We start from the raw sequence: 21,811 nt of genomic DNA on the forward strand, positions 1-21,811 counted from the left end.
ATACAGTGTGTGTGAATGTCTATATTCACCAAATGTCTATCAGTACATCCACGAGTCTCTCATAAGGAGTCTCCCATGGCAGTGTGAACATCATCCATGTCTTTCTTCCTTTCATACTCCCACCCCCCATAGGGAAGGATGGGAAATGCTTATGTGCCAGACCCTTTCTCTCCACTAGACATTTGCTGCTTGGCACTTTCTCCTGGTCCTGTAGTGTTTCAGGATATTGCAAAAACATTAAATGTTTGATCAAGAACAGTGCTCATCTCTTTTGGGGGACAGTTGTCTAGAGCTGGTTATTGTTGAAAATACAGAAACTTGAATTAGATTCAGGAAGCATGTGTGAAAAGACAGAGTTTTCTCTAAAAGATCTTTCCTAGGCCCCTGATAACTCAGTTGGTAAAGAATCCGCCTGCAACGCAGGGGACCCCAGTTCAATTTCTGGGTTGGGAAGATCCACTGGAGAAGGGACAGGCTACCTACTCCAGTATTCTTGGGCTTCCTTTGGGGCTCAGCTGGTAAAGAATCCACATGCAATGCAGGACACCTGGGTTCGATCCCTGGGTTGGGAAGATCCCCTGGAGAAGGGAAAGGCTACCCACTCCAGTATTCTGGACTGGTGAATTCCATGGACTGGATAGGCCATGGGGTCGGAAAGAGTCGGACACGACTGAATGATTTTCACTTTCCCCCTCAGGTAGGAAATTAGGATGTCACCCCTAGGTATAGTGAAGAATGCCTAGTGTGTGGGTGTCTCAATGAATCACATACTCCCTAGAAACCAGGTCGCCTCCCCACAGCCTTGAGGCAGGTCTGTTCATATCTAAGCCCAGACAGATAAGACTCTATCCCCATAATCTTCCTGGGCAGCCAGAGAGTTTCTCATTATGTCTAAATTAAGTTTCTTTTCTCATAATACAAGTCCATTTCCAGGTAATGTTTTTTCTTTTTTCTTTTAAGTAGCTTTGCTTTCTATCTTCCCCACTTGGTCTTGAGTCCCTTTGTAGTGTCAAGGTTGGCACAGATTGAGAAAAGCTAGACTCATATTTAGATTCCCTTCTAAATAAATAAAATCTAAGGAATTATTTCTGATCCTTAGCGATATAGCATCAATCTGAGGAAACAGGCACCAAAGAAAGATCACTGTGTTTTCTTGTGTTCTTGCTTGAAGCCCCTGGCCTCCTCAGCATTGAGCTCTCTGTTCTTAAAAAGGAGGAAAAGTCTTGTGCCAGGATCTTCTGATCACCTAGTAATGGAAGCAGTAATTTGCAGGGGCAGAGTTGGTGATGGTGATTGCTGGAGATGGGATAGCACTCTTGAACTGCTCCTTTTACACCATCCTTCTGCTCTTCCCACGTTGTCATTTCTCCTGGACTCCTTTCCGGACAGCTCCTCCCCTCTACCAGGCAGGCACTAAAATGTAAAATTACAAAGTGTACATGTTATACAACAATGTACTGGTATTATTCAGTGTGTGGCTATCAATATACAAACTAGTGTGTTCCCTGTTATCTTGATAAGAGATGAAGATAAAATTTTCTTTTCCAAAATATGGTAGAACTTCCCAATTTGTGAGAGGAGTAGCTCTTATTTTCTAAGTGGTAGTTAATTATCTTAGTTTCATTCATCAATTAGCTGATAGCCCTCTGATGTCTCTTGATTGGCCCCTTTGTCAAACAAAACAAAACAAACACACACAAAGCCAGCAGAACAACTCTGGTTGATTCAAGCCTCTTGGCAGAACTTAGAGGGCAGGAGGAGGGGGTGGGGTGTTAATGGAGCATGGAAATGTTGGAATGGAAGGAAAATGCTTGAGTTTATCAAAAATGGTTTGGGTTAAATATGTGATTGAATTTGGCATAAGCCTTTATCTTTAACCAAGTGGGGTTTATTAGAGAGGATTTAAGAATTAGAGTTAGGTATTGTTTGAAGTTAGGGTTAGATCAGATCATTTGAGTATTAGGAAGCCTAAACTGGTTTTAGTTACACTAAATCTACATTGCAGACCCTGTGATTTCCTTTTACCAAGCGAGTGTGTTGGAGGAGTTCTTCTACCCTTTTTGAACTTTATCAGGTCTTATTTCTGTGACTTTTTGAATCTTGTTGTTTTAAAAGTTAATTATTGATTTTTTCCAAGCTGATAAAATATACAGGGTAGCCATGGACTTTTAAAGGCTGAAATATAGATGATCCTTCAGGGACACAGGAAGTGCCTGAGTGATCTGGTCCTTTGAGGAACCACTCTTCTAAAAGAAGAAAAGTTCAAAATCAGTATGTATGCTCTATTAGCAATGGGACACACACGAATTGTAAACCTGTCCATTCAAAAATATACAGCAAATATCAAAGTTAAAATAGGGGGTAAGTCGGTATCAGATTATCTCCTTTGCCTTATTTGTTAATGTATAGCTTTGCTTTGAAAGTAAATCTTTTTAGGCAGATCTAAGGACTCTTATAGATTCATTCCTCTGGTTTATGTACCTCAGCAAGGGATGTAAACTGCTGTTTATTACTATTTGCAGCTTTGAATAAAGTTCATCTTGGGTAGTGAAACAACTAATTGGCATTTTAAAAAAATGAACTACAGATATTGAAAGTTCAAACACGAGTCATAGACATTACCTAAAACATGTGACATATTTTTATTGATCCACAAGGTCATCACTGAATATTTACATCATAAGCAATCTTCTGCTAGCTCTAATTCACTTTATATGTCCAGTTGAACTCAGTTAAGACACATTCTTAAATTGTAACTGTCATGCAGAAATTACAAACCCAGTAGTGCTGGATCTTTAAAACTTAAGATCCTGACGCTTTCAATTAAATTTGAAAAGTCACCCTTGACTTTAAAGTTTCCATATTACAGCTCCTAAAAGTGATAGAAAATAACAATGAAAAATTAAAACTAAAAGTGCTTTAAAAGCTTAATATATATATAAATACATTCACTTAAGTATATTCACTGTTACAGTACAATACTGAACTTGTTATTTCATATTAACCTCTTTTGTCCTGTGACCTCAGAGTTCCATTAACTAGGTTGTTGGCATTTGTCCTACAATACATTCTAAAATATTTTCGAGTTCTCAGTGAATCGCAGGGTGTTGCCTTCTGAGGACTTTGACACCGGCTTTCCCCAAGAGGGGGTTAAATATTTGGAGTAAGGGGAACTCTGACAATCCCTCCGCTTAAAAATGGCACAGGGACTGTTTAAAGGGGTTAATCTTCCTAGTGTATTTATCTCCCACAAATCGATTTTTTTAAAAAATGAGGCTGGCCCGAGGTGTTAATATGGTTGGCTGGGACCTTATTTATTTTTAATTTTTTTGGAGCTGCCTAGGACCAGGTGGAAAAGCTTTGTTACTAATTCCAGGGAAGAACCATTCACGTAGTGGTGGTTAAATGGTTGCTAGCGTTCACACTTCATTGCTTGTGGACCAGAAGCCTGGGAACAAAAGGGTTACTTGTTTCCCCACCACCGCCTTCACCCCCAGATCGATTTTTCTTATTTAATCAGCGAGTAAAATGAGAGACACAGGGAAAGAAAAAAAAAAAAAAATTGGAAGAAGGGCAAAGTGGTGGGGGAGGGTTGAAAGCCAGAAGCTGCAATACAGAAAATCAGTCTTGGGAGTTCGCGCTGCCGAGTCCTCGCAACACGGAAGGGAAGCCAGCAAAACGCTCCTAGTCATTTCCACACAGCCAGCCTCCTTTTTCTCCTCGCTAGGCGCTAGTGGCTCATTTGGCTTCCCTGTGCCACCCGAGCGATCACATACATTATTTCCCCCAAGATAACACAATCAAACTTGTATTTACCGACATCCTCTCTTCGCAGCCTGTTTGAGATTTGTTTTAATAAATTAGTGTTTTATGTGGATGATGTAGTAATTGAAACGGGCGCACCATTTTTTTTTTTTTTTTTTTCAATCTTACTGCAGGAGGTTCCTCAACCCCAACCTGGTTGGAAAATAAAACGCTTTGTCTCCACAACCACCCCCCACCGCACCCCCACCCGTTCCCTGTGTGTGTTTTATACGTGTGTATATCTCAACCCCCTACAGTAGCCAAGAGAAAGCAGCTAACCAATGAGAGAGCCCAGTTTCATAAAAGCTGCTCTCTGATTGGCCCGATGAGAAAGGGCAATGGGAACAAAGAAAAGTCCCTTTCAGGTATAGAGGCTGCGAGCTCCTCTCGCTCCACTCCCCCTGTGTGTGTGTTGTGTTTCAGTCCTGATTTCAGTGTTGCAGAACAAGCTTGTGTGTGTGCACCAGGGGGATTTTTCTTTTCCTTTTTTTTTCTTTTAATTTTTGCTTTTATATAAAAAAATACACAGGACAGTCTGTGACATTTGATGGTCCATCTTCTTTAATAATAAATTTGTTGAAGAGATTATAATTTCCAAAATAAAGCGGCTGCAACCAAACACATTCAATGCAGTTAGAAGGAAAAGGTCAACTCGATCCAATACAGACCGTAAGTACGGTTGCGTGGTGTGTCTCTCTATAGCACTTAGCGGGGACTTCATGCAGGGGAATGTGCGAGTTTTATGCATTGAAATGAGGAACTAGTTACAGGGTTTGGCTTTTGCATTGAGAACAGCAACCCAAGAAGGGTGAATTTTTATTCAGTGGAGGGTGAAGCATTTGTAACTTCTTCACACAAATTAAGCTTGACTGGGCACTCGGGGTAACTTAAGAGTAAATTACCTTTGGGGCTCTCACCCAAGGAGAATAAAAGTGACACAGTTACAAATCCTGATCTGCAGTGTCCGTTCTCTAGCGCACCTCACCTCTCCCTCTCCTTCTCCTGTCCTAGCTGGACAGGACCCCCTTCAAAACCGAGCCAGGAAAATGGGGGCAAGGGCAGAACAAGCCGATTTCTGTCTCTTGTCACATCCAGTGCCCAATAATTTAATATTAAGCAAGGGAATAGTCACCCACTACATGTAATGGTTATAATTACCATTTTCCACCTCCTTAAAAAAGCAAGCTGCAAAAACACCATTAAGGGGGAAAAATGCCCCACCCAACCCAAACAAACCCACAAATAGTAACAATGGTGTGTTTATTACAGGACCTGGCTTGGAGCTAGTAAAATGTTTTTCTTTGTTTAAGACATGGGGGGGGGGGTTCCCTAAAATCCAAGTAGCGTGGAGGTGCCCTCCCCCTTCGACTAGTCTTCTCCATCCCTGGCCCCTTGGCAAAGCCGACAAATTGGAGATAAGTTGAGGAAAGGTTTATAAGGTGTTTCTTTAAAACATCTGCTTTGCTCTTGTGCTCATTACATTTCACTCCTTCCGAACTTCCGAGAGCCTAGATTTGCGAGAAATGTTTCACATTCATAACTTGTAGCTGCTCCCACTGCAAGGGCGGGGGTGGGGGGGAGGTGGCGGGGGGGGGGGGTAGAGTGTGTGCAGGGGGAGGGGAGAGACCTTCAGGTTTTTTTTAAAGACCAGATCAGTATTTTCTTGATACGCTTGTCACCATTTTTGTTCTCACGACAACCAATTGAGCCCTTGATCCTCACGTGATGTGAAAGGCTTGCACTGTAACAAAATCGCTCCTTTTAGATGGTTGGTTGTTGCTAACTCGCCCATCCCCCTCTCCCAGCCCCGACATTTCCAGCAAAGCGACTCTCCACTTCCAATCCATCAACAATTCATTACTGCTTTTAGCTTCCAAACGCCAGCTAATTAAAAATACTAAGCCAAGCTCCGGGGCCATCTGACTAAACACAGGAGGTGGTGGGTGAGGGAGGAGGAGGAGAGAAAAATAAAAAGGAGACGCACCGTTTGCTGCGACTATAAATGGGAAAAACTGTCCTGAAAAAGGTCGCCTTTAAAAAAAATTTTTTTTTTTTAACTCTAATTATCGAATTACCACATGACTGATTGGCTTGAGCGACAGCGGATTTTTTCCCCCCCTCGGGGACTATACTAGGAACTCGGTTCCTTTTTCTTAAAATAACATAAAACAGGAAAACATCACATCCTTTCAGGTTTCGAAGACTGAACCAATTTTAAACGCCGTTATTTTCCCCACCCCGCCGCCCGCCGCCCCGAGCGAATGCTGTTGTAACTGGTTTATCAGCTCACTGAATCATCTGCTCCCCTCCCCCTCCACACCTTTCTTTTTCTCCTCTTGTTCAGCTTCTCATCCCACCCTTTCCTCCTCCTCTTCCTCCTTCCCCTCTGTCCCTCTCTCCCCCCCCCCTTCCCCCCCCCCCCGCCCCTTTCCTCTTAAGTTAGTTCAAGAAATCAAATCTGTCAGGACGGGCGGAAAAATGCCACTTCCCGACTAACAGGCGGAATCCAGCCCAGATTTTCAGTCCTTTCTTCTTATTCTTTCTTCCCTTTCACTAATTTATCCCGATGTTAGCACATTCTGTCTTGTTACTAGCGGACGCCTGTAGGTTTGCTACATGGGATCATTACTTACTGATCACGGTGACTCTGAAGTCTGGAACTGAAGGCGGAATGAGAAGTTGGGAAAACTTTTTTCTCTAAGCGCTCTCTTTTTTAAAACTATTATTCTCGATGCTTGTTAAGAGGGAAAAAAACCCTTTGGTGCTTCTGTTGTGAATGTGAAACATCTTCCAGCTGTACAGTGACACATTTTTTTAAGGAGAAAAGGACTGATCCGTTTGCCAAAAGGGGGGGTGGGGAAGTGGAATAATGTTATCGAGTGATTATTCTGGCTGAGATGTGTTATTTGGTTCGTTCCTTCTTGATCATTTGGTGTTTAAGTAAAATGAGGCACAGGCTTGTTTGCCGAGTGGAGTGGGAAAGGCATTTTGATTTGCTGGCCTAATTAAAAAATGATAAAGGATTAAAGGTAAGCAATGTCTGTGTGTGTGTGTATGTATATTTATTTTTTTTCCTTGACAATCAACTGTTAAAAAGGGGCTGATCCCTTTAAAAACCGTTTTAACTGATCTTTGTCAAACACACACTCATTTGCGGTCATTGAGGCCACCTTGGCGCAGATCACTTAAAGTGTATGTCTTAATCAGTTTCCCGTACAGTCAGTAGCACCATATTTAACAGATTGAGCCAGTCTGTGACCTAGGAATATGGTAGAATTGTTTAGATGTAATTTTTTTTCCTCAAAAGGCAGATATTTAGCCTTTTATTTAGCACTGTCTTTTTTAAAATAGAGAAATGATCTTAAAGACGTGTGTGTACAAAATTGTATAAACTGTTGGGGAAGAGAGGATAGGAGATGGGGGCATGTGTATGGGGTGTGGGGGGGTATTGGTTGTTTTTTTCTGTTCCTTACTGGGAACAAAAAACAGATTGCCCAGACAATTTGTAAAAAGAAGTAATAAAATTAGAAATGAGGAAAATTTAGCAACATCATTCTGAAACTGGCCTCAGAGAACTTCCAGGGTCTGGTCTTTTCAATTGTGAGATCTAGGACATGTTTAAGGGTGTTTAAAACGTGTTCCTTCCTCTTGTCTGAGTGTTCAGCCTGTGTTTCTGGGATTGTTATCATGTGTATGTGCTAGGGAAAAAAAAAAAGCTAAACTCTTTTTTTTTTTTTTTTCCTTAAACCTTTCTGGACTTCACTCAGATCCTTAAGATATTTTAATGCCTTTTAAAAGTGATTATCTTTGTGTCGTTGATAAAGGGCTTTTCTTTTTTAGCTACTGTAAGATGCTTACTGTCATGGGTATGTTTTTTGGGTTTGGTTATTTTTCTTTAAACCTGATATTGGACTGTGGAGACAATACATGAGCCACCTTCCTCACCATCCTTCCCTGTACCCCTTACTGACTCCCCAATATTAATCGTTTTTTATTCTGGTAACACCCAGACAAGAAATATTCGACTTTTCCCCCTTCACAGGAAAAGGTGGACCTGGACTGAAGGGTGTAAAATCCCTGGACCCATTCCTGGGGCAGGAAAAAGAAGAGGAAGATTAGAAGACTTTTTTTTTTTTTTTTTTTTAAAGAGAAAGCCCAGCGGAGCTAAACGAATGTCCCCTCATCTCCAAAGGAAAGTTCATCGGATTTTTATTCTAGAGATCTCATCTTCAGGATGTCAGTGAACATTTCTACGGCAGGAAAAGGTGTGGATCCAAATACGGTTGATACTTATGACAGTGGCGATGATTGGGAAATCGGGGTTGGAAATTTAATAATTGATTTGGACGCTGATTTGGAGAAGGACAGACAGAAATTTGAAATGAATAATTCCACCAACACTACTAGCAGCAGCAACTCCAAGGATTGTGGAGGTCTGGCCTCCAGTGGGGCCGGTGCTACCGCGGCCTTAGCTGATGGCCTAAAATTTGCTTCTGTTCAGCCCTCTGCTCCCCAGGGGAATTCACACAAAGAGACCAGCAAATCAAAAGTGAAAAGGAGTAAAACTTCTAAGGATGCTAATAAATCTCTGCCTTCTGCTGCCTTGTATGGGATTCCCGAGATCAGCGGCACTGGCAAGAGGCAGGAAGTCCAAGGGCGCCCTGGAGAGGCAACTGGCATGAATTCAGCGCTGGGTCAAAGTGTGAGCGGCGGCGGCGGCGGCGGCGGCGGCAACCCGAACGGCAACAGCACCAGCACCGGCACCTCCGCCGCTACCGCGGGGGCGGCCTCCTGCGGGAAAAGCAAAGAGGAGAAGCCAGGTAAAAGCCAGAGCAACCGAGGCGCCAAGCGGGATAAGGATGCGGGGAAATCCAGGAAGGACAAGCACGATCTGCTTCAGGGCCACCAGAATGGCAGTGGCAGCCAGGCCCCTTCCGGGGGGCACCTCTATGGCTTTGGGGCCAAGAGCAATGGAGGTGGCGCGAGCCCCTTCCACTGCGGGGGCTCTGGGAGTGGCAGCGTCACGGCTGCCGGGGAAGTTAGCAAAAGTGCCCCGGATTCAGGGCTCATGGGAAACTCTGTGTTGGTAAAGAAGGAAGAGGAGGAGGAGGAGAGCCACAGGCGAATCAAGAAACTGAAAACTGAGAAGGTAGGATAAAGTCGCCTTCTTAGATCTCCTACTTTTCTCTTTGTGTGCATTTGTGTGGGAGTCGGGGGCGGGGGGGGGGGGTGTGCCTCTATGTGCCTTGCACTTCTCCGTGCTTTCTGGTTCGTTGTGAGATTTCTCTTCTGTGCATCTTTTCTGTGAACGTTTGGTCTGGGGTAGCTTACTTGGGTGCAGTGTTTAGCTCTTGCTTCTGCCGCTACTGCTGCTTCTGGTGCTAGTGTTTGGGTCCTCAGGTGGGAGGGTCTTAGTGCTCTAAGTACCTTTTGCTTTACCCAAGTGCTGTTGGCCAGTCAGCCAGTTGCGATGTGCTTTTAATAGAAAACCTGCTCCTGGACCCATGTACCTCTTGTCCTGGTTTCTCCCCTAAGGAGAACTGTCTTCTGTTTTCATGTGCATGTCCTAGTATTTTTGGTAATGTGTCCTTAGGTGCAGGGTTCACGTTCTCTCACCATAGAAGTGTGTCTAGGATTCTAATTTACACTCCACTCTCCACACATTTATTTTCTCATGATGTTCTCCAGAATAATCCTGTTAAAGGATATCGTCCTGTTATTGTTCTTGACTGAAACCTTGGTATCCTAGGGTCACTGGTTTCATAACTGTGTAGCAAGAGTGGAATGGTTTTTTTGTGGCTGCCAGGGCTCTTTCCTTGTTCCCTTGCCCAGTTCTTAGCTAGAGATTTGAAGAGTGTTATCGCTTGGATTTCTGGCTTGACCAGAGAGCTGGAAGGTTGGTAAGAAAAGTGAAATAGACTTGGTGGATTGGCGTGCTGAGATGTGAAAACAGAGCCAAAAGGTGCTCTAAATATGTGTTGCATCTGAGCAGTGGGGAGGGTTGATTTAGGTAATTTGGACCCTTCTGCCCATCTTTTGTCATTGTCTGAAAGTCTGGTGAGACATTGCCTTTGCAAAATTGCCCCCAGTGTTGTGTGGCTTAGTGCTGGAGGCCTAGGACTTAAAGCTCTGGCAATGACTGTGCATTAAGTAATGTCCCAGAGCTGAAGGCACTCAGTCCACTGAGCAGGCTGAGAGTGAGCTGGGGGAGAAGTGCTGACTCTATAAAGTTAACTGTTAATGCTGTAGATTGGGCCTTGCGGAAGCAGAATGCATATCATGTGGTTGGTGGCATGATTGTTTGGATATATATGCTTATTCAATTATTTAATTTTTGCTATTTCTCACATTATCAGAATTGTGAAATGTTTTAGGGTGACAATTTCTGTGTCCAATTACTCACCGCTGTCTGTTTAAATCTTTTTGTTTTCCTCTGTTAAAGATTTAAATGTTAGTACAGGAATGAAGTTTTGGTTTTATAATTTTAGAAGTTGATGAAGGTACATTAAGGTGTAGATGATGCCAAAATCAAAAAAACCTTCTGCATGCCTGCTTCTGGTCAGACAGCATTTTGAACTGATGAACTTAAATACATTTTAAAAAAAATCCAGGTTTTGATTCTTATGCTGAAATGTAGGGTTTCACACAATTTCTGCTAAAGGGCGTTCTGAAGTCTTATTAGTACAGTAGTGCATTTACTTTTGTTGCCAATAGTCTTCAAATTGCAGTTCTAATCTGCTCTAACTATCTAGATGAATTGCCCTAATCCAGTGCTCACAATGGCTGTGGTTAAGGAGTCAGAGCCATTTGATTGGATTCACTGCTGCCTGGAATGTGGGAGGTACTGCCCTTTTGCATTCCCCTTAGCCTTTTAATCTTCCAGCCAAATGTTCACATTCAACAATTTTGTTTAGCTGGCAATCGGGACATTTCAGTATCTCAAAGGCTGCTGTCATGGCAACTGAGATTAGAGCATGGTGTTGGTTCTCCAGTTTTTTTGTGTTCTTTTCACTTTCCAGTCACAGAGGAAACTGGATGAAAAATGAAAGAATTAAATTATTCATATATATGCAACTCATCTTCAGTCAGAGCAGTGTAAATGTGATAATATGAATGACCTAAATGAAGAGCATACAAGTCATGACAGGTCTGGGGTGGAGGAGGGGAACAAGCATAGTGTATTTCGATTCACACCACTGCCAACCACAGCTGCTGGTGTGGGCACAGCGACCCTTCAGGGATGGCGCTCAGGGCCTTGAATCCTGTAGTGTGGGCCCAGGATCTGGGAGCTTGCTCCTTCAGGCTTTCCTGTCTACGTCCACCCCACCCCAGCAGGACTTTCTTAAGAATGTTTCCTCCTTGGCACACAGGAATAGCACTGCCTTGTACAGATGCCTCCCAGGGAAGTAACTCCAGTTACTAACTCTTACTAACTCTTGGTTGTGTAAAATGCGACTTCAATTTAGAAAATAATTTCTAATGATGGGAGGAGACCTCTTGAGGAGGGAAAGATTTAGTAGGACAAGCTTTACCTGACAAGATAATTCAGACACTGAGGCATCCTTTTTTTGACGTTTTTGTACAATGTTTTAATTTCAAAGCCTTGTTTGATTTTCTGGGCTGTGAAGAGTAAGTGTCTCAAAAGTGAAGATGATTAATTTTCAGCAGTCGGATGTGGCTCATGAAGGGGCCAAATGTGAAAACCAGAGTGGGGGCGGGGGGGGGGTGTAATGTGGTGTATGTGCTTTTTTTTTTCCTCCGTGGTTGGATGGTTCACAGGAGATTCATAAGACTTGCTGTCACCGGTTAATTTTCACAGCATGCTTAAATGTCTATTTTTGGTCTGTTTATTCTGTTTCTTCACTACAGAAAGTCATGTAAAACATGATAAATTGGACCTTATGAAACCTAATTAAATCAATGAGCGTTCTACTCCTTTATGTGGAAACCACAAGTATGTTGTAAAAGTCGCCACTCCCTTAATACGTGAACAAAATCAAAACATGCCATAATTCTAAGATGTTTGAGCTGTATTTCTATAGCCCATTTTGTGGTTAAGCCACCAGTGACGTGTCTGAATAAGTAGATTTGACAGGTTGGCTTTTGGTTGTTAAAACCTGCTTCTCCACCTGCCCCCTCCTTTTCTTTTGAAGCATAATAGCCTGCATTGAGGTTCTTCTGCATGTGTTCTCCTTAACTGTCTTATAGTTTTGGCTTATCAGACACAGGCAATCAGCCGGGCTAAAGTTCAGTATGGTATATGGGTTTATTTGATCACTGAGCAATTAAAAAATACATAGATGAATTCTTAAAAACAGCTGAGACTTCAGATACACATAAAAAGCACAGGGAATCTTATGTTTGGGTCTGGAGTTCTAACTATTCAGTGCACATTTAGCAAAGAGAATGATTTCAGTAATATTGTGCTGCTTTCATTAAACTGGTTCTTAATGGCCTACATGTGGTATCTACAAATGGACCTGGCTATAAAGGATATCATTCATTTTATTCTCTTGTAGAAGGCTTTTTACACTTCACTAGGGAATTCTGGCACGTTGTCTAAGTGAGTGTGAGTAGTTGAAGAACATATTTTGATTAATGAGTTTTGTGAATGATAGGCTTCCCCCCAAATACAGTGCCCCCTACAAATTCTACTTAGAGAGCACAGTTTATCTACTGTGAAATAAAAGGGCAGAAGGGTCATTTGCTATAATTAAAGAACAAAGTCCATTGGTGTTAGACAGCAAACTGTTTGGAAAGCTACATAAGGGACTTAGCTGTTAAAAAGGTTGGTAACTAAGGGCAGCTCCCAATCAGCACTGATGCAGCCCCTTTCTTTTCTGTTGGCTTCCTCACAGGGTGACAGGGCTTTTGAGACGGGCTGCCCTTTCCCCAAGGAAGTTTTCTGTGAGAACCCATGGAAGCTTGGCATATTTGCATGGCCAGGCACATCACTGGGTTCTGAGCATAGTATCTGAAATCTGCTGGGTTTGCTGGAGAGATGTAAAAAAAAGAAAACTCAACAACTGATTGTGCTAAAAGAGATAAATAATGTTTACCAACTTTTAATAACTTTGCAAATAGTCTGTAAAAAGAAGGGGAGGGTGGGCGAGAGGGATTGATTGTCAAAATGTCATGAGGTTAAGAATGCTCTTCAAGTAAAATTGCTTGGCTGCAAGATGGTTTTAATTAGAGTGTTATAAAGACTTATTTTTCCTAAGCAGCATTTTATAGTTAGTAAATGAAATGTATGCCGAAAGTGCTAAGCAGAAATCTCCCTAACCACAGAGGTGTTCAATAACCAGATTCAAACAACATGGAAAGAACCATCTGTTCTTCATTTTCAGCATGAAAAACATGGGTTGAATGGCTGAGATTTGCTCCAATTTTGACTGTGTCTGTATGTGCCTGTTTTTTTTTTTAATTTAAAAAAAGTTCACCTGGTACTTCATAGAAACTCAGAATTGCAGTAATATGAGCAACACTGTGAAAACACATGTTCCTACATTTATTTTAACCAGTTCCACTTTTATTTAAAAGATTTCCAGAAGCCCAACCATTGAACACTTTATAATGGTTATTCAGTTCCTGCAGGCAGTCACAATGAGGGGTCAGTTCTTCAAAGATCTAACTATTTAGTCAGTATCTGAATTATTCTGTCAATTTTCCCCCTGGAGGCAAGAGGGGCAAAGGCTCTCCCAGGCTAGCTCTGGTCAGCGTTTATCGGTTGATCTAATTGTATGTGGTAGTGTCCTGAACTGGTATTTGCTCTCCATAGACCTTACTCTGGTTCAGAGCTATTAGTCCAGGATTGTTGATCATGAGGAAAATATTCTTTTAACGACGATAACTTTGGAGTCCTTGACTTTTAGACCGCCAAGCTTCTGGGTTCTGGTTTTAGTAAGAGCCCTGGGTAAAGCATTATCCGGCCTTTGTTTGAGGTCTTTTATAGAAGCTAATGACTGGGCTTGTGCCTCCCTGAGATAAATGACATTATCTCTGAGTGGGCTGACAGGAAACAGACATGTTAATGGTGAAGCTGCAGGGAGGATGTGCCTGGGTTCTGACAAAAAAGTGGAGAAGGAACCCCTGGTTGTGGTCATTAACACATGCATTCCTGCTCTTCCTAAGAGGCTCTTGATAATTGGAAAGCTATTTGAGCCTTGAACACTTAACTCATAAATCTACCACTCCTAGTTCTTTTGCATTCTTCAAAGTAGCAAAGTGATGTGTTTTTTGTTAACAAGTGTGTGATCTTGTTTTTAAGAATGGTGGCAGTTCTAGGTGGTGTGGTAATGACATTTGGGAGAGCTGCACATCCCATGCTTTTATCAGATGGGATCTCTCTTTGTCTTTCACCATGGCTCAGTCATCCCCCTACTTAAATGAAGGAAGAAGTGGGTCCAAAAACTAAAAAGAAATCATTTTTATTCTTGAAGAGGTCTTGTGGGAGAGGGATAAAATCTAGTTTTTTCTAAGCTGGGGAGATTTTGCTCAATGATTTGAATGTGATGAAACCTGCCTTTTGAAGTGTATGTTTAAAAAGTCATGGCTATAATTGAGTTTCAATGCAGTTTAAACTCTCTGCTTCTTGAACAGAGATAATTGCCATGTTGAACACACTCTAGACGTGCAGAAGAGGTGGAATGATCATGTTATTCTATTCTTTAATATTAAGCACTGGAAGTTTTTCATAGTAATTACTGTAGCACAACATAGTTTTGATTGCCAGCACTCTGAACTTGCCGGTGATCTGAACATCAAGGGTTTTGCTTGAATACTAAACAGTTGATTCCTTAAGTTCCTTGTATTGCATTCTTGTAGAACATAGAAGCCAGAACTAAGGAAATACTAAGAGATCCTTAGCAACAGCAGAGTAGAAATAACCCCTCTTCACTAGTACTATTGTCAATAAATAATAATACCCTCTTAATCTGTATATTTAAAGTTACAGGGAAAGAGAACAGGTGAAATCTCTATCTCAGGAATGACTTCAGTCATCACTACAGGCTCTCGGAGGGATCAGATTGGTACTCTGTGACTGGTATTTATTCATAGACATATATATAGAAATGTTATAATTTCATACACAGCTGTTGGATTGGGAGTGGATTGGGAGTTTTTAGTTACTGTGGGCTTTATTCTTTTTAAAAAAGTCACAGTTGATTTTTCTGTTCCACTCTGCTACAAAGTAATTGGCCCCTCTATATCCATCCATGTCTCTCTTTCAGATGATGTTTCTTTAGTGACTTCTTGCTCTCTGTTGCATGTTCTTTTTAATTCAACCTTAAAGGTTTTGCAATGGGAACAAAGCCTTTGCTACTGAATGAAGGGTTGTTAAATAATTCATAGTAGATTAATCATCAGTTGGGCAGTTTGTAATGTTGTTTTGGGGTGGTATAAAGGATACTCAAGACAGGGAGATTGGCACCTTGTTCCTAGAATTGAGTTCCGCATACCTGCTAAATTCTGGGTAGACATAACCTTTGAAAAGGTTTTGAAATAGATTATGGCTTTTGCCTGAAGAACCGAAGAGATTACAAAGCAAATACTTCTTATATTTTGATAGGTTAGTGACCCCTAAACCATGTGGATCTCATCTGGTACTCAGAAAGACCTCTTCCCCGCCCCGACCCCCACCCCATTCCATCCTGTGAAGCTAAATGAAAATTTAATAATATATATTTTGGTTGTAATAGAGAACTCAAAGGGAAGGGTGCTCAAACAAATGGGTTGGAAGTGATAGATAGACACTGCTGTTGATTTTTCAAAGCTACTCTTTCTTCTTTCTCATCCCTACCTCCCAGCCCAGTTTTTTTTATTATTCACTGTGACTGTTCTAGCTCACCCACTGGCTTTTTGCAACTCCTGGGAATCCTTATTCTCACTAGCACCTTAAGAAAAAAGTGCCTATGGGGACATCTAGGCATATTTCAATAATGCCGTAAAAGACAGCTTTTACAGTTTAAAAATATATTGATTATATTTTGTGTTGTACATAATGATTTTAGAAAGCAGATATTTAGGTCGTGGAATTGGCTTATTATGTTAACCACAGAACAGATGGCATGGTGCCCCAGACGTATAATTTTACTTAAAGGGACTTTTAAGGTTTTGATGTGTTTTCTTTTCCTCTTATTTCCCTGATGGCTTCTTTTTATTGAAGGGTAACTTAAGGAGACCTGGTAGCAATTTTACTGCCTTCCCCTGACAGTTTGAAATAATAGCTTGGTCTTTGGTTGCACTGATGTTCTACCAGTCAACTTGATTCTGGTTTTTGTCATGTGGCAGTGAATTTTTTTTAAAAAAGTGTATTTTAAGAAACGGACTCTTTTATATGCTTCAATTAGCAACAGACGACCAAATTCCAATTGGTCACACTTTCAGGAACTCCTAGAAGTCACTGTGTGTCCTTTTGATTAAGGAAAACTCCTGGTTTGGTTTCTCAGGAAAGCACATATGGTCCTCTGGCTGCTTTAGATCCACCCTTTTTGTCTTTTGCATTAGTCACTGCAGGTTCAAAGGTCCTTAAGTCCTTCCCTGGTAGGTTACATGCTTTCCTCTTACTGAAAGGCTGTACTTTTTTGGTTGCTATACCTACCATGTGTTTGAATTCAGTTGGCATAAAAGTACTATTTGTTTCCATGCCTGGATTTTATAGTTTTACCCATTCACTGAGAACATCACCAGGATGAATTGGAAATAATCTCTTATTGTTATTATTATTTTTTTTAACAAAGTGTGCCTAGCCAGACCAGATTACTTTTGGATTTCCTGTCACCTCCTCGGCTGATTTATGGATGGCTCATGTTAAAAGCAACAATAATGTTTGAATTGGAAGGGCTGAAGCCTCGGGTTTTCATTCTTCATGGAGAACTGTTTATTTGTGTGTGGTTCACCACAGTACATGGATAATGCTATCAAATCTGTGCTTTATTATAAGCTTATGACTAGCACAGCTGCACTTCAGTTATGTGTTTCTTCATTTTCCTTCTTTGCAAATTCTTTTGTGATGGAAATGAAATTAGAACCAAATCTTTGCAGCCAAGGGGAAAATAAGGCACCACAAGTAGAAATTGTCTCTTGAGCCAGTTCAGAAGTAAGTAAGCAGCGGTGATTTAAGAAACATTTTTCTCAAAGTGGAATCCATAGGGGAGAAAGGACTCCGATTTAACTTTTCCATGAAGATCAGTAGAAGACGAGCCGCCGCGCACTTTGACAAATGGAGGCTGTTCCAACAACGAGGCTTTATGCCTTTATATTGTTTCACATCTGAAGTAACTGCTTGAAGAGCGGTTCACATTCCCAAACCTTTCAACTGCTTTGAAAGTGGAATGTGAGTCCAGTCATATTGTTGGCTTCTGCTCCCCGAAGGGAACAACAAGATTTGAAGACAGAGCAATTGAGCTTTTCCGCATCAAACTCCATTTGGCCAATTGTCTCCATTTACATTCCTTGCCCAAATCCTTCACCAGCCTTTCCCATGATGCCGCAGCAGATGCCAGACACTGAAGTAGAAAGCGAGCAGCTGTTTCCATTACTCCATGGCTGTATTATCCTCCACAATCTGCTTGCTTTTTCGCTCCCCTCCCCCACTGGTTAAAAAAAAAAAAAAAAAAACCTCTCCCTCTGACGTTTGCTCTTCTTTCCTGAGTTTATCAGCCTGCAGGTTTTCTATCTTATCAGGACCACGGATTTCTCAGGAAGGCCTGGTTTATTGTTTCTCTGGGGGAGCAGATGGAGCTCCCAGGGCCCTTGGGGGCGTGTCCGCGCTGCGCGCTCCCGACGGTGGGAGTGGTGGGGGCCGTGTCGGGGGCGCGCCTCCGGGCCGCGCCCTCCTTCCCAGCTTGGACCCGTTTATAGCCCTGAGCGCTGTAAATCTGTCAGCTCTTCACGACGCCTTCACCTCTTTCTTCATTTGCTTCTAGTTTGACAACGTTCCCCTGAGGCGGAATTCTAATCTGCTTCCAATTAGTTGCAAAATGTGACTGAAATTTCCACATTATGACTGCTGTTTTACTTGCACGCACACATCTAGAAACAAATTAATGCTCTTGAATATTTATTTTTTGAGCCCTTGGATTTGCTTGAAGAGGCAGAGTTTCCAACTGTTGGGAATGACTTCCAGGATTTGCATTTTTTTTCCCCTCGAAACCTTCTATACACAAGATTGGCTTTTTTTTTTTTTTTTTAAAGAAGCAGCACAATAACCACGGTGGGGTCCCTCCACCATCTCATAATAAGCTTTTCCCACCTTTTTGAAGATTTCTCAAAATGAACTGTGTATGTTTAAGTTAACACAAATCAATTTTGCATTTCTAAAATATAACAGGGATGTTTGCCCAGGTTTTCATGAAGGGTACCTCCTGATGCAACGTTTTAACAGAACACAAATACACACAAATTTGCTTCTAAGTATATCATCTCTATAATGTAACATGTGGTAAAAACACAAATGATTTGTTACACACTTTAAAATTCTTTAATTTGATACTCAAAAAATTACATGAATTCGGCGATTAATTGGGCTTAACACATACAAGGGCAGGGTTAAAGACATCACTATGGACACTAACATTACCCCGCCCACCCCCCCCAGTTTGTGCCCAGATCCTGAGCACAGCTTCTGGAAGCTGTTGGACCTGGTGGGCTGCGGTGGGCATGGTCGATGGCTTCTTGTGACTAGTACCCCTTATCCTACATAGTCCACTGCAAGGAAGTGTTTCATGGGTTTGGGGGTGGTTCTACTCCGAGGGAAGTCACTTACTCCAAACTCTTTCCTCCGTTTTAGTGTCGTTTTTTTTTTTAAACAAAGATACTGATCCATCCATTATATTACATATAATATGTAAATATTAGAATTGTTTACATCTTGGTTGCTGAGAAGTTCAAATTTAGCTTTATTACTTGCCTAAAAGACTACTTTCTCTTGTACTGTGAATTTTAGTAGCAAGGCAGTGGGATCTCAGGTTTGGTATTGCAGAAAGGTGGTAGTCTTAAAGAGTGTAAACAGCCACATTTACTGGTGTATTTTATAGTAGTGTTCAGTCTTCAGCATCTTGGCAGATTGATATCAGCAGTAATAATGGTTTTAAAGAGGTGTGAAGAATTTTATTGATGGTAAAGTGGTTATGTTGATCACATTATCTGTATTAGTTTCTAAATAACACCTTCACATGTAAATAGATCAATTTTTTTCCACTACATTGTCACATGTAATTATAAAAGCCCTATATTGATTGATTTATAATGTCCTTTTTAAAAATGTGTTGTTTTCAATCTCTATAACCAGGAGGTAGAGCATTTGTTTCACTGTTTAAAAGTAAACTTAAATTATTTATTGTATGTAGAATATGAATTATTCAAGTTATTTTATTGAAAAACTTTGAGCTATGCTGGAATTCCACTAAAGAAGTAGGAACGCTCTTTGTTTTGCTTCCTTCCTTTTTACTCTTAAGATTGGTAGTAGAAAAAAGAGCCAGATTAAATCCTTAAAAATTTAAAATGTGGTTCTTTCAGATTGTAGAGACCTCCTGGGTTTAAAAAAAAGAAAAAGAGAAAAGAGTGGCCCCATGGTGAAATGCTTACAATGGGCACGATTGTGCTCGCCCCTCAAGTCCCGGGGTTCACTAATTACCCTTTAATGAGGTTGGTCTGCCTCAGCCTTTTCCCTACCTTGGGAGGAAAAGCATACAAGACCATTGGAGTTCAAGTGGATCTTGCTGTATTTGCAACTTAGCATAACTGCTTTGAAGGCCCCCAGGGTGCTTAATTGGGGCTGGGCATTTTTGTTTTGGGGGAGACTACACACAGTTCCCCATTGTGTGTGTAGAAGCCACTGTGCGTCTTGGAAACATTACATGTTTTTGTTGACGGTGCATAGTTTTATAAACTCCAAATGAGCTTATTGCCTTTTAACCATTGGGATCACTAAATAATGGAAGAACCTAGAAGTCTCTGGGTTGGGTAGCAGCCAAGCAGTTTAAAAAAAAAAAAAAAAGAAAAAAAGAAAGAATGAATGGCTTAATTGTAGAGCAAACCATTTGTTTACAGATTAAGATTTATTCAGTCACCAAATCCTATGGACCAGGAGGTAAAAGAAGGAGGCTGTAAGATATAGGAATTGAGTGCCCAGTGTTCTGCTTTGTGATCATGCTTAGCTGTTTTTACCCTTGTTTTTCACAAAAGAATGAATCAGTGAATGGTGAGAACTGCTCAGCCAAGTGTACTTTTTAAGATATAAAGAGAGAGGGGAGGAAGGCCAAGGCAGGCTGTCACTTTTTTGCTGCCTGATCAGGAAACTAAAAGCTTAAAGTTCTTTCAACTGGGAGGGGTACACTGGCTGTTGCTGAATTTCCTGTTCAGATGAGGTGGACTGGTGATAGAGGTAGGGAGTAAGAAGTGGGAAGAAGGTGGGTGGGGAAGGTGGTGGTTGGTGGAGAGCCTTTGTTAAAATGGCCATCAGCAATGCAGTCTCTTGAATAATGGGGACTCTACAGAAATTTCCTACTATCTCATTAGTTAGTGACTGTGGTACTGAATGCTTCCCTGGTGGCTCAGACGGTAAAGAATCCGCCTGCAGTGCGGGAGACCTGCTTTCCCTCCCTGGGTTGGGAAGATCCCCTGGAAGAGGGCATGGCAACCCACTCCAGTACTCTTGCCTGGAGAATCCTCATGAACAGAGGAGCCTGGCGGCCTACAGCGTCGGCTGTGACTGAGCGACCCGGCGCAGCACAGCATATGGTACTGAACAGAGAGGAACTTTCCAGCCAGGGCAGTGAAGTGGTGCAGCAGAGGGGTTGCCTGGCAACCAGAATTGGAGGTGGTCGTTTCCGTTCTTTCTGTATTTTTAAATTTTTTTCAGGGCTAGATATTTTTGCCTGGGAAGTCATATGGACTGAGGAGTCTGGCAGGCTACAGTCCTTGGGGTTGCAAAAACTTAGCACTGAACAGCAAACACCAACAACAGATTATATTGAACAGTAAAGACCAGAAATCATGGCATTTATCCCATTGTAGTTGTATTCCTTCGAATCCATTTGTGGACAGTGGGCTTAAGGAAATCACTGGTAAAGTGCTATTTTCTAGAAGTATCGTTTTGAACACTCCCCAGTTCACTGTTTCTTATTTTAACATTAATCTTGGAAGTGAAACCCTTTATCTCAAAGTTCTTTTGTGTATAAACTGTCACCCTAATGATAACTCTGGTTACTTACAAGTATTGTTTCTACATGATATCTTTGTATGCTGTCTGGCCATGAAAAAGCTCATTCCTTCTGTAACATTAAAATTACTTGTTATTTGATGCACATTTGATAAAGTCTCAAGTATGTTAAACTGGCTTACCATGATCTTGTTTTGTTTTTATCCTTTCTAAATTATAATACCTTTTTTTTGGTATGATCCTTTTGAAATGGCTTGATTTTTTAGTCTAAATCATAGCTGATAGCTTCATTTTACAAATTTTATTTTGAGGGGGTTGGTGAGCAGCAGGAGGGTTATAGGAATGGGGAAGCAAGGAGGGTATAAAGATTGAGGTGTAAATATTTTCATCCTTGTCAAGCTGGTGACTTTTAATATGCTGTTGTTCATTCCTGATGTTTTTCTATTAACATTTTCTATGTTAGTGGAGAAAGAGACTGGATTTTATTTCTCTGAGCATCCAACATAATTTTTAAAACTTTTAAAAAAATTTATTTTATTCAAATATAGTTTATTTATAGTGTTAATTTCTGCTGTATAGCCAAGTGGCTCAGTTATGCATACACACACACACACACACACACACACACACACACACTTTTCCATAATCTTTTTCATTATGGTTTATCTTGGGATGTTGAATATAGTTCCCTGTGCTGTAAGACTTCAAATTTTTAAATCTTATAAAATTTAACACTGTCATAGTCACAAAGTAGACTAAGCTTGTGTAAATTTTTAAAAAAATCATGCCCCAGAAGGTCCTGTTTTACTGAAGAGGTGGTAAATCCCTGCACATGCCCACCTA

At 41.3% G+C, this 21,811-nt stretch overlaps 1 protein-coding gene across 5 annotated transcripts in view; it reads left to right on the plus strand.

The window, feature by feature from the left end:
• The first annotated feature begins 4,181 nt into the window (after positions 1-4,181).
• ZNF608 (zinc finger protein 608) overlaps positions 4,182-21,811 on the plus strand; it is a 105,482-nt gene continuing 87,852 nt past the window's right edge. For 2 of the 5 annotated variants that reach the window (XM_043912229.1, XM_043912232.1), the window contains exon 1: positions 7,269-8,953. In XM_043912229.1, coding sequence (XP_043768164.1) covers positions 8,039-8,953 — 915 coding nt within the window. In that variant the 5' untranslated portion in view covers positions 7,269-8,038. Of the gene's footprint in view, positions 4,474-6,240; positions 6,834-7,268; positions 8,954-21,811 lie in introns of those variants that run through there. The other 3 variants (XM_043912231.1, XM_043912230.1, XM_043912233.1) reach the window with 3 other exon arrangements.

Source organism: Cervus elaphus, chromosome 9 (assembly GCF_910594005.1).
Source record: "Cervus elaphus chromosome 9, mCerEla1.1, whole genome shotgun sequence".
Lineage (NCBI taxonomy): Eukaryota > Metazoa > Chordata > Mammalia > Artiodactyla > Cervidae > Cervus > Cervus elaphus.